At 41.5% G+C, this 13,234-nt stretch overlaps 1 protein-coding gene across 14 annotated transcripts in view; it reads right to left on the reverse strand.

Annotated features, from left to right (window-relative positions):
• LOC6552588 (tight junction protein ZO-1) overlaps window positions 1–13,234 on the reverse strand; it is an 87,603-nt gene that overhangs the window by 11,456 nt on the left and 62,913 nt on the right. For 11 of the 14 annotated variants that reach the window (XM_015154548.2, XM_015154540.2, XM_026981907.1 and 8 more), the window contains 2 exons: window positions 3,668–3,837; window positions 7–1,569 (listed from right to left, as the gene is read on the reverse strand). In XM_015154548.2, the coding sequence (XP_015010034.1) occupies window positions 7–1,569; window positions 3,668–3,837 (1,733 nt within the window). Of the gene's footprint in view, window positions 1–6; window positions 1,570–3,667; window positions 3,838–5,802; window positions 6,017–6,974; window positions 7,279–13,234 lie in introns of those variants that run through there. The other 3 variants (XM_026981926.1, XM_026981920.1, XM_026981923.1) reach the window with 2 other exon arrangements.

The following is a 13,234-nucleotide window of genomic DNA, read 5'->3' on the forward strand; positions in this document are numbered from 1 at the left end:
ACTCACCGTCGTCGCCGGAAGAAGTTGCCCCTCGACTCGTTGGCGTTCATCTCCTTCTTGGTGGCATTGAACTGGGCAGTGGCCAGTTCTTCGGCCCGCGACTTGTTCGGTATAACGCCGCGCTGCATCTCCTGGTGACCACGTCCGATCTTCAGCACCTGCCAGGAACCGACTACACCATTGTGCAGGGTATCGATCACCCGGAACACATCGCCCGCCTTGAAGGCCATCTCGCCTTTGGAGGGATTATCGCAGTGGAAATGTGTCTTGATGTGGAAGGAGTCGCCACGTTGGTTGGTCACCACCTCGTCGTACTCCTCCTTGCAGTACTGCACAATCAGATCGATGCGATCCTGCAGGCTCAACAGAAAGAGAACAGCCTCCTCGCGCGTCACTCCGTTCATGTCCATGTCGTTGACCTTCAGGATCTTATCGCCTGGCATTAGACCCTGCAGCGAGGCTGGAGATCCCGGTTGTACGGCAGTCACAAAAATACCGGCTTCATTGCCGCCGGTTAGGCGGATGCCCACGCTTCCCTCCTTCTGGAAGGAAATGAATCTCGGCTCGGCACTCTGGCGCTCCTCGTACAATTGCCTGCGAGAGCTGTAGAAATCCTCCTGGGCCGCTCCCCCGCTCGATCCTCGTGGCGGCGGTGGACGTGGCGGCTCGTCGATGGCCGCACTCCTGCCACGCGTCGGTGTTACGGGCCTGTCCAGCTGCTGCAGAGATACCCCATCCATAATGGGCCCCCGGGAGCGACCTCGCGGTGTGAGATTACTCTTTTCGTCGTTCAGCCCATTGCCATTGAGATTGGGACCATTGGAGGTGCGAGTGGGTGGTTGCACGTACAGATTCTGCGAGGAGTAACTGGCTCCGCCCGGCAGATATGGATCTTCAAGATTGTTGTTACTGCTGCTACATCCGGATACCTGAGGCTGATGAGTGCCGTATATATTTGCCGAAGCCTGGTGGCTCGCTGAATTGTTCAGATTCAGTTGGCTAACAGCTGCTTGGTTGGTGATGTCCCGTAGAACCACTAGGTTCAAGCGCTCCTTGCAACCATCGATGATCTTTTTCGCCTCCTTGAGACTCATCGTATCCCCGCAATTGGTGTTGTGGATGCGGGTGATAATGTCACCCTCTTGCAAACTGTAGCCATTGGCATTAAGTTGCTCGCGAGCTTTGGAGGAGATCTCCTTAACAAACAGCCGGCAGCCAAGGACCACGCCATAGTCATCTTTCTTGCCGCCTTTCGTGAGGGTCACCTTGATGGGCTGACCACTGCTGGCATTCTGCACCAGCGAAGAGTTCAGGGAGTTGGGTTGACTCAGGCTCGTCAAGGGCGTTGGTGCAACTCCTCCACTTCCATTGGCCAATAGACCAACCGAGCTGAGACTGTGCGAGTGCTGATGCTGCACTGCACCTCCATTATTGATGGGATTGAGGGGCACGCGACGCTTGACCACCAATTGGACCGTGTTGCCACTATCGCGCAACACCTGCACCGCGGTGGCATATTCCACGTTCTCCAGGGAGACGCCGTTCACCGAGATTATCCGATCGTTGACTCTGCAAGGAGGAATAGAAATGGTCTCAGTGTCAGGCACAATCATACGGATCACTTGGCTTGGTTAGTAATTGTCGGGTAGCTCGTAAACCCTGCCCTAATGACCGAATCGTGACCGAACTGGAGAACAGAGCTATCTGTTTATATGCAGGTCATTAGAAGCGACCTTGTCCATTTTTACACAGTCATTAGACCTGCAGCCATAATTAGGGAAACATTTTGGGTAGTCGCAACTTGGAAATACCCAGGAAATATATTGGCATATTATATGATAGCATATCATATAATAATTAAAAGCACTATCATATTGACCTAAATAAATAGTACATAAATGAAATAAGTAACGTTATCTACTTGAATATTTGTTTTCAAGTGCTTACTATCACATGGCTGCATTTACTCAATGTCACAATGGAGTACAGGGTATTGAAAACAGTAGCACACATGATATTCAGCGCTACTTCAGCTGCAGATACAATTTGTTTCGGATCATTGAGTGCAATGCGATCGGACAGGTAAAGATCAGACTTCGCGCTCTCAATCCCCGCCAGCAACTTGAGGTGAAATCAGGTTAGATTCGGATTGAAGACATACGCTAATAAACCGGCAATTGTATGAGTTCCTCAGCATGACTAGACTGGAAGTAATGGAGAATATCGCGGCGTCTGCTATAAGCGGCTTCCATGGATTTCTGAGGAATACGAGTATCTCTGGCGGTACTTGGTTTATTTGTACAGGCCTGAACAATTACGGTCCGTTCTTGGAACGGAACACAGAAGTGGAGTGAGGTGGAGGAATGAAAAGTAAAAATGTAATAGTAAATAGCGCATGACGAATTAACGACAAGAATGTTATACTTTAGATACAGATACAATAAGTGTGTGTTGCTCTCGGCGCGGCAGACAAAGTGCCTAATGATACAAATTATATTGCATGTCTGAGGCGAAACATAACCATAATTAAGTTGTCTACGAGTGCAGAAAGAAGCGGCAACCGATCCAAGTCAACCTGAGCCGCGTTTTACTTTCGGTTCGCCATGGATGGAACCATTGGGTCTGGTCGGAGCGGCTGTACAATTAAGCTGGCCAAAAATGCGGAAAATGCGCCTTGGAATGTCATGAGCTGGGTTGGAAAAACCGAGTTGTGTGCTGAGGAAAACGTGTTACACAATTTTGCAAAACACATATAAAAGATTGCCTTTATTTAATAATAAATTAGCTTGGTACGCAGTTTGTGATGCTGGTAAACATGGCAATACATAAATATTAGATTTTCGGAATAGATCATTCCCAAGTGATTATTTTTTCTTAGTGTATACTATTCACCGAGCTGCATAGCAGCGAAACTTTGGCCATAGTGAACCCACATGTTCCTAGCCGGCTTTTCAAGAGACATGTGCTGGGCTGCAGCTAATTTCCACTTGTCTCCGCGCACTTGGCCAACAATTTTCCAGCCTCGCAAGCCTCGGGATTTTCCTTTTGAAATCATCCGGCAGTCGCAGGTAAGGGACAACGTGGAAATAGTTCTCTGCATGTCTGGGCCAGGGTAAATAGTTTCTTGGGAAAAAAGATTATGACAAGTTGGTAATCACTACGGTCTCTGCGCTGTCTATTGAAAAACGCTTTGGAATTTTTATTATCGCCAAGAGAAACAGCTTCAGAGGGACCGAGTCGAGTTGACGAGGCGTTGGTTTAATTAAATACCTTTATTTTTTGGGACCGACTCTACGTGAGTTTGAAGTATTGAAGTGAGCGCGCTTCGAGTTTTACATTTGAAGGAGGGGTATACAAAAAAGAGATAAAAATACGTTCTAAGCCCAAGATTAACGATGTCAATTGTCGGCAGCATGTTGGGAATTTATAATGCCCATTTTTCGTTTTTCGTTTGTAGTGGAGAATAACTAGTTCTGGGCAACTAGAAAGCGCCCAGACTTCTACACTCTATTTGATCAGCCTGCATGGGGGTCTATTCAGCATGTCCGACTTGTGCGGAACAACAATTAGTTTCCTGCCAGATAATAATTCAAAATGCATTGAGAAGGTTTCCCTCCTCAGGGTCAGTAACTTCTGTTGAGTCATCCCCCGGGCATCGTATACTCACTGCAATCGATCCTCGGCGGGGCCACCTTTCAGCACATCGCTAACTGCTATCGAGGGATCGCCGTTGGCGAAGTGCGGATTATCACGTCCACCGGAAACGGCGATGCCGAATCCATAGCCCGGCACCCGAGTCACTGCCACCGTGTGGTACTCCCAAGTGGTTCGATCACCCTGCAAAATCGAGAAATAATATTGAGTACGTTAGTTGGTTTCGAACTCTAAACAAAAAGTATATAATATATTATTTGGAAAATACGAAATAAATTACTGAAAATTTGTAGTCAAAATTTGTGGGTAAAACCGTCTCTTTTTACCGGCTTTTCCAATTTATTTCAATAAAATTTAATTGAAATTTGTTAAGGACGGCTGGCAAGCGGAAATGCACATGTGACTTCCGCATTTCCACTATTTTACACACTCTTGTATGCGACCTGTTGCCCAGGCCCTTGGACGACCCATGAATGTGTAGCCACTCGGACACGATTCAATTTTATGCACTAGAGGTTCCAGCAGATGTGCGTAAGAGGGGTAGTGGTTAGTAGTAAAAATAATAGTACAAATAATGAAGGAAATAGGACTTGCTGGGTGTGCACTCGCTGTGACTGAATGGGAATTTGTGGAGTTTTGCTTTCATAGTCGTATGTTGTTTCTCTGACTGAGACACCTGACACAGAAGCGGAACTAAATAAATCTGCAAACGATTTGTTCACAAATGAATTCTATTTGGAAATGCCACGAATGGAGTGGAATCTGCATACAACAAGTCAACAGAGATACAAATAGAAGTTGGGAATGAAAGATGTTTGGGATGAACTAGAAATGTGAGTTATAAACATGTAAATGTGCTTTTTAATGGCTTGGGTAAACATTTATTTTCTCTTCTCAAGTTTCTGTTTCAATTATGAGCAATGGACACAAGGAATGGTATTATTAATTCTATTTAAAGTGTAATGCTAGGAAAATCAAACACATTTACTTCGGCGTTCAACAACTCAATTAAACTAATGATTTCGATCGACTGACACGCATTTCCTCACCCAATTTACCACCTGCAATTACAAAATCATTTTAGTTTGACTTAATTTTCCCTCACAGCAGGTGCTGGGCGGAACCCGAATTCCCCCGTATGGGGACTAACTCAATTGAGCGATCCAGCTCAGACATTACACAAATCCAATATACAATGAAGATAAATCAATTAAAGTCAAATCCCATCAAGCGTTGCCCAATCCAGTTTTCAATTCACCGTGATTCACCCGGCAAAACTCCACAAAAACCATTCGAAAATGCAATCAATTTCAAATCTGTCGTTCAGCGAGCCAGCCAATCCCCTAAAACAAAAAAATTAAAGCGAAATTTTCATGCCTGTCTCAGGTGGGCGCCACAAACAAAAAAAAAAGAAAAATATATATATAATTTTAACAGACAGACGCAACACAACGCATCCAATTACAAAAACTCGGAATAACATTCCACGCGTGGGCTGCTATAAATAATAAACTAAATTAACTAACAAAAATACAAATTTGTGAAGTCGCGTGGGCCAAGCTGAAGCTTATAAATATTTATATAGTTATACGCCTGCTGCAGGTGTAGTAGCTATGTATGTATATATGGATTTGCATCGGACTGACTGCACATCTACATCTGCCCAGAAATCTTTGGTTATGCTTGGCTAGCATAAAACAAAAATAAAACCGAGGGAGCCGAAAACATGAAAGAAGATTTATGAATACGTTTGCTGGATTTTTGACCGACTTTGTGCATTTTGATGGGGGCGGTAAAATTATAATTAACTTAATGGCAAGTGAAATTAGTTGGAAATTTAATGGTGTGCAGCAGAAGCAAGGCGTGCGTTAAAGACTTTCTTTATAGAGTGTATATGGCCCATTATTAATCACGTCGTGTGTCCGTTGCCAAGTTTTTTCCAATGAAGTTTTGTTGCCAAAGAAGATTTCCCCATTCTAAATAACCTTCATCTGCTACATTGTTTATCTAGCTGGTTCTAAGACCCCACCCTTCTCTTAAGTCATAATTTAAGTCGCAGCCGCTTGATTTATGACCCAGTTACACACACTCATAATCACTTTAATTATAGGGAAACAAGTAAGATGTTTGCCCCTGGTTTTTGCTTACCACCAACATGTTGTTTGGAACATAATCCGGAAACTTCATCGTGTTTGCTGTTATTTGGTTTCGTTTGGCCGCAAATTGAAATGTATCTCAAACAATGCACTTTGAGCGAATCAAAGCAATTAATTTGACTATTTAATTGGTTTCGTATGACATGTTTATAGAGAGTGTAATCTCACTTGTTTGCTTTGCGATATGAATGCACGTAATTTGGGCACTTGAAGCACACACACAGAAAATAAATAAATATTTTTTTAACAAATGGGAATAATAAGGCAGAGAAAAAGTAATATAATGCAAAAGTTGAGGAATTTCGCGATAATAAAGTTTCGAAGCTGATGTCACTTTCAATTGTTGTTAGTGGAATATGTACATTCATCTGTGGAAAGCCCAGCTAATTGAGGTAATGGTTTATTAATAAACTTTTACTTATTTGCTGCAACTTCACGCCATTCAAAGTTTGGTTTCGATTTCAGTTTTGAACTCGATTCTACTCGATTGTATTGGAAGTAGTTTTGCATATGCTAATGGCTGGTTGGCAAGAAATATCTGAACGCGGCGTCATCGAGTGACTCTCGGAGATACTTTACACTCCCATAAAGATTCGGTGCAAATTAGCATGAATAGTCACCAACACCGAGACAATCGCTACGTGGATAGCAAAAGTAGCTCATAGATACACCGAATATCTCTCTCTCTATAGAGACATTTGCATCGTGCAAAAGGTTTCTTGCCGTCAAGAGCCAAAAGCCAATGACCAGCAAACTTTGCGTTGCAAATTTGGAGCGGCGTGCAACAATCGCTCGTATCTGTCGGATGCACCGAAAGTGAAATGTTCACAGCTGCGCTCCGCTGAGCATTACGGATTGCCTTTTAGGTCTTGGATTGCGGATTGCACTGGGCTACGGTTTCTGGTTGCCGGTTGTTAGAAAACCCTTGCGATTCCTGTTGCTATATAGTTTTCTATATAAGGTTTTCTTTATTGGTTTGCCGTTTTTTGAGTTGATTTATCTAATTATGAAGTTTTATGGCAAGGAACAGTTGAGTAATCATCGAAAATAACATCTGCACTTTTGGTTTGAATTGTTTATCGTTTTGCTTAGTAACTTTTTGTTTAATATCTTATGAATAGCTTTAGATTGAGCAGATTAACCTATTTAACCTATTTCTTTAACCTATTTAAAGAAGCCTTGCTCTAAGTAATATTTTTCCCTAATATCTTTCGCGAGTATTTGTTGATTATAATGCCACCGCACACTTGAATAAGCCGAGCCAACTTATTAACATTAACACTTTCGTAATGAACCAACACAACACACACAGCAGATGGAAGAAGAGGGGTGCAGATAGATAGACAGATATTCGTATCTCTCGGATACGTCGCGCCGTCGCAGTTGTCCGCTGGCGGCAACCGTTGACGTTGACGGCTTGAAACACGCTTCGAAACTGTTTTTACCTACGATTGTGGACTCGTCGATGTGGATGGCAAATGCCAGCCAGCAGGCAACGCGATCCAACGAACGAAGGCGCAGCGCAAAACAAACACGAGAATAAATACCGGAATGTGTGTGTGTGTGCTGTTGTATCTGTGAGATACGAACGTATCTGTGTGGATGGTGTTGGCGGACATGGGTTCCACTTTTAAATTAAAAGGCCGGAAAGGCGAACAAGTAAATGTAAACAAACCGAGAAAGAGAGTCAGACGAATAGAAAATATTTGATAAAATTGTGTATGAAAGAGATTTCCAGATTGGAGTTTCTTTTCACCAAATGCGGGTCTATGAACAGTGTCTGTGTGTATCTTTGGGTGTGGAACGTATATGTGGATTATAAAAAAGGGCTGAGGTAGGGAGTTTGAAAGAAAATGATCCGGTTTAAAGTCTGAAACTTCTGCTGAGGATCAAAGGAGATGTGCCACATCAAACAAAGGGCGGAATTTCATCATGAATTGAAAGTAAATGCGAAGGAATATAAAATTTCGCAACGCAAATGTATGATAACTTTATAAAGCGAACCCCTGCAATCTCTGCAAAGAATCTAACACTTCCTCAAGCGATGCAACAAATCTCCATCTATTCAAAGGTTTTTCCATTTCCTTGCCGCGCCACTTGAGATGTGCTGAAAAGTTGAAAAGTTCATAACTCGAGAAAGGCAACTTCAATTCAATTAACTCTCTCCCTCTTTCGTTCTGCCCGTCTCGGAACCAATCCGAAAGATCATGTACAGCCGGTCAACAATGGCATATTAATTCAATCAAGAGATCGCTTATTAAACGTTTAAACGTTTAAAGTGACAAACATGAGACTCCGGAGCGAAGAGCCACAGAGATCACTCCACTATGCGACTACTGAACTGAACAGAAGAACTACTGAACTGAAGTCGCGAGTGACACAAGAATATTCCGTGAATTAAATTCCGCACATTGAAGTGCAAGCGATGCAGAAAATGTTGCATTCATGAATTTTAGAGACAGCGAAAAGCTGAAAGTCAGCTTTAAAGAGTGCCACGGGTGGAGGGTTTCATATGCAGATAAACACTCACAGTGGAGCTTCTATATGGACAACTACGAATGAGGTGCTTAAACTCCACTTTTAAAATTTACTTCCTGTTGAAATCTATTACCTTGATTCTTGGTTTAGGTTCGACAAAGGTTATTTATTCAAGTAACGCTTATACAAGCTGCACTGTGGGTAGTTATTCATACATGTAGATGTGTAGAGCAAAGTAGTCCACCATCCACCATCCAGACTGTCAGCAACTGAGACAGACTGCAACTGACGGCAGCATCCCATCCCCCCGCCCCAAGAATCTCGCATATTTATGCAAAATTAAAAGCAAATCAACAAGGCAGTACGATTTCCATTTGCACACGCCATCAACATAGTTTTCCCCCTCAGTCCGCTGTCCGTTGGCAAAAAATATGTAAACGATTCTGACGCCATTGCCAATACCACAAAAAGCTGCCAAACAATAGAGCTCCAGTCTGGAATTCCTATAAAGTAGAATTTCTTGTTGTCGCCGAGTGAACTTGGTGCCAAAATAGTGGGGAAAAACACAAAAGCCAGCCGTCTCACACTCGGTCACCAAAAAGAGCCAACTAAAACAAAGGAATTCTTGTTCGCCTGGTAATTGAAACCGAAAAATCTCACAATTTTGCCTGCCAAATGTAAATATTTATGGCAAATTTTAGATTTATCGGTTTGAATTACCAGGCGACCATAATCAGCAGCAGGTTGCTACCGAAAATAAAACGATCGTTGGTCACCTTCTGGAATTCTTGTTCGCCTGGTAATTCAAACCGAAAAATCTTTCAATTTTTCCTACAAAATGTACATTTTTATGGCAAATTGTAGACTTTTCGGATTGAATTACCAGGCGATCATAATCAGCAGCAGGTAGCTACCGAAAATCAAACGATCGTTGGTCACCTTCTGGAATTCCTGTTCGCCTGGTAGTTCAAACCGAAAAATCTTACAATTTTGCCTGCAAAATTTAAATATTTATGGCAAATTGTAGATTTATCGGTTTGAATTACCAGGCGATCATAATCAGCAGCAGGCTGATACTGAAAACCAAACGATCGTGGTCACCTTCTGGAATTCTTGTTCGCCTGGTAATTCAAACCGAAAAATCTTTCAATTTTTCCTACAAAATGTACATTTTTAGGCAAATTGTAGACTTTTCGGATTGAATTACCAGGCGATCATAATCAGCAGCAGGTAGCTACCGAAAATCAAACGATCGTTGGTCACCTTCTGGAATTCCTGTTCGCCTGGTAGTTCAAACCGAAAAATCTCAAAATTTTGCCTGCAAAATGTAAATATTTATGGCAAATTGTAGACTTTTCGGATTAAATTACCAGGCGATCATAATCAGCAGCAGGTTGCTACCGAAAACCAAACGATCGTTGGTCACCTTCTGGAATTCCTGTTCGCCTGGTAGTTCAAACCGAAAAATCGCACAATTTTGCCTGCAAAATGTAAATATTTATGGCAAATTGTAGACTTTTCGGATTGAATTACCAGGCGATCATAATCAGCAGCAGGTTGCTACCGAAAATCAAACGATCGTTGGTCACCTTCTGGAATTCTTGTTCGCCTGGTAATTCGAACCGAAAAATCTTTCAATTTTGCCTACAAAATGTACATTTTTATGGCAAATTGTAGACTTTTCTGATTGAATTACCAGGCGATCATAATCAGCAGCAGGTTGCTACCGAAAACCAAACGATCGTTGGTCACCTTCTGGAATTCCTGTTCGCCTGGTAATTCAAACCGAAAAATCTCACAATTTTGCCTACAAAATGTACATTTTTATGGCAAATTGTAGACTTTTCGGATTGAATTACCAGGCGATCATAATCAGCAGCAGGTAGCTACCGAAAATCAAACGATCGTTGGTCACCTTCTGGAATTCCTGTTCGCCTGGTAGTTCAAACCGAAAAATCTCACAAATTTTGCCTAGAAAATGTACATTTTTATGGCAAATTGTAGACTTTTCGGATTGAATTACCAGGCGATCATAATCAGCAGCAGGTAGCTACCGAAAATCAAACGATCGTTGGTCACCTTCTGGAATTCCTGTTCGCCTGGTAGTTCAAACCGAAAAATCTCACAATTTTGCCTGCAAAATGTAAATATTTATGGCAAATTGTAGATTTATCGGTTTGAATTACCAGGCGATCATAATCAGCAGCAGGCTGCTACTGAAAACCAAACGATCGTGGTCACCTTCTGGAATTCTTGTTCGCCTGGTAATTCAAACCGAAAAATCTTTCAATTTTTCCTACAAAATGTACATTTTTATGGCAAATTGTAGACTTTTCGGATTGAATTACCAGGCGATCATAATCAGCAGCAGGTAGCTACCGAAAATCAAACGATCGTTGGTCACCTTCTGGAATTTCTGTTCGCCTGGTAGTTCAAACCGAAAAATCTCACAATTTTGCCTGCAAAATGTAAATATTTATGGCAAATTGTAGATTTATCGGTTTGAATTACCAGGCGATCATAATCAGCAGCAGGCTGCTACTGAAAACCAAACGATCGTGGCCACCTTCTGGAATTCTTGTTCGACTGGTAATTCAAACCGAAATATCTTTCAATTTTGCCTGCAAAATGTAAATATTTATGGCAAATAGTAGATTTTTCGGATTTAATTACCAGGCGATCATAATCAGCAGCTGGCTGCTACCGAAAATCAAACGATCGTTGGTCACCTTCTGGAATTCCTGTTCGTCTGGTAGTTCAAACCGAAAAATCTCACAAATTTTGCCTAGAAAATGTACATTTTTATGGCAAATTGTAGACTTTTCAGATTGAATTACCAGGCGATCATAATCAGCAGCAGGTAGCTACCGAAAATCAAACGATCGTTGGTCACCTTCTGGAATTCCTGTTCGCCTGGTAGTTCAAACCGAAAAATCTCACAATTTTGCCTGCAAAATGTAAATATTTATGGCAAATTGTAGATTTATCGGTTTGAATTACCAGGCGATCATAATCAGCAGCAGGCTGCTACTGAAAACCAAACGATCGTGGTCACCTTCTGGAATTCTTGTTCGCCTGGTAATTCAAACCGAAAAATCTTTCAATTTTTCCTACAAAATGTACATTTTTATGGCAAATTGTAGACTTTTCGGATTGAATTACCAGGCGATCATAATCAGCAGCAGGTAGCTACCGAAAATCAAACGATCGTTGGTCACCTTCTGGAATTTCTGTTCGCCTGGTAGTTCAAACCGAAAAATCTCACAATTTTGCCTGCAAAATGTAAATATTTATGGCAAATTGTAGATTTATCGGTTTGAATTACCAGGCGATCATAATCAGCAGCAGGCTGCTACTGAAAACCAAACGATCGTGGCCACCTTCTGGAATTCTTGTTCGACTGGTAATTCAAACCGAAATATCTTTCAATTTTGCCTGCAAAATGTAAATATTTATGGCAAATAGTAGATTTTTCGGATTTAATTACCAGGCGATCATAATCAGCAGCTGGCTGCTACCGAAAACCAAACGATCGTTGGTCACCTTCTGGAATTCCTGTTCGCCTGGTAGTTCAAACCGAAAAATCTCACAAATTTTGCGTAGAAAATGTACATTTTGATGGCAAATTGTAGACTTTTCGGATTGAATTACCAGTCGATCATAATCAGCAGCAGGTAGCTACCGAAAATCAAACGATCGTTGGTCACCTTCTGGAATTCCTGTTCGCCTGGTAGTTCAAACCGAAAAATCTCACAAATTTTTCCTAGAAAATGTACATTTTGGCAAATTGTAGACTTTTCGGATTGAATTACAAAACGATCGTTGGTCAAAAATAAATAAATAAATAAAAATAAATTAAATTATAAATTACTTTACTAAAAATAAATTACTAAAAAATTTATGAAAATAAACTCATTAATTAAAAAAAAAATTAAAACAAAGGCAAATATTGTTGGTCAACGATGATATTGAATTGCTTAGTTGGGGTCAAGCGGACAACAGTGATATACAATTGCATACCATTGCAGATGCATAAATCATAGAAGGCCCCAGGTCAGATCCCATCTAAATGATCGCTTTAGATTTGTTCAACACCTACTGAGATTCGGAAAAAAGGGACTAACCCCTTTTATTACTGCGCTCTCAAGCAATTTATCAACGATTTAATGCATTTTTAATCTATTTCTATTTCTTCTTCTCTATTCACCGTGTTGTACAGTCTGTTTCTGGGATCCAGCGAGATCGGTCAGGTAGGAATCAGAAATATTGCTAGGGGCATTTCAGGTACCTGAGAGGCTGAAGACATGTCGGGACACGACCTATGTGGATGCTATTCTGGTTCTGGCAACAAATTCCACTCGAAGAACCCCTCTTTGTGTGTTGTGTACCTCAATTGATAAACAATTGACTCTTGTGCATCGCACACAGCCAAATACATATATACACACATACATACAGGCACAAAAATGCAATCAGCCATGACAATTTTAATTTAAGTACTCCCTTGATCCCCTTTCTCTCTATTTATTCTGGGTTTCTGTTTTTCTGGGTTTTTTTCCTCGGCGCAGGATAAAGTTTTGTGTATAAAACTTGGCAGGGCGTTTGAATTTGGCCAGCCAAAAGTTTTGTTTTCCCCGTTTTTGCCTACTTCTTTTAAGCTGCATTTTATTTGGCGAAGAGGCACGAACCCGAGTAAATAAGTTTGCGAGCAAAGGATTTTTATCGAGTTCTGTTCTTGTTTAATGATACACCAGTCTGTTTGTGATGTTAGTTGGTCTGTTTGCAATAGGGTGGCTCAGCAGATGTTCAAGTTGTTGTTATTTCATTGAATGAAAAGTATATATGTACATATGTTGGCGGAATTACTGGGAATTTCAGCAGTTTGCTGGCGAATTATATTCGTGGATTATCGAACTTCTCTATAACATAAATCAGTCGTCGAATGT

The sequence above is a fragment of the Drosophila erecta genome, unplaced genomic scaffold, assembly GCF_003286155.1.
Source record: "Drosophila erecta strain 14021-0224.00,06,07 unplaced genomic scaffold, DereRS2 tig00000000-arrow-pilon, whole genome shotgun sequence".
NCBI classification, from domain to species: domain Eukaryota; kingdom Metazoa; phylum Arthropoda; class Insecta; order Diptera; family Drosophilidae; genus Drosophila; species Drosophila erecta.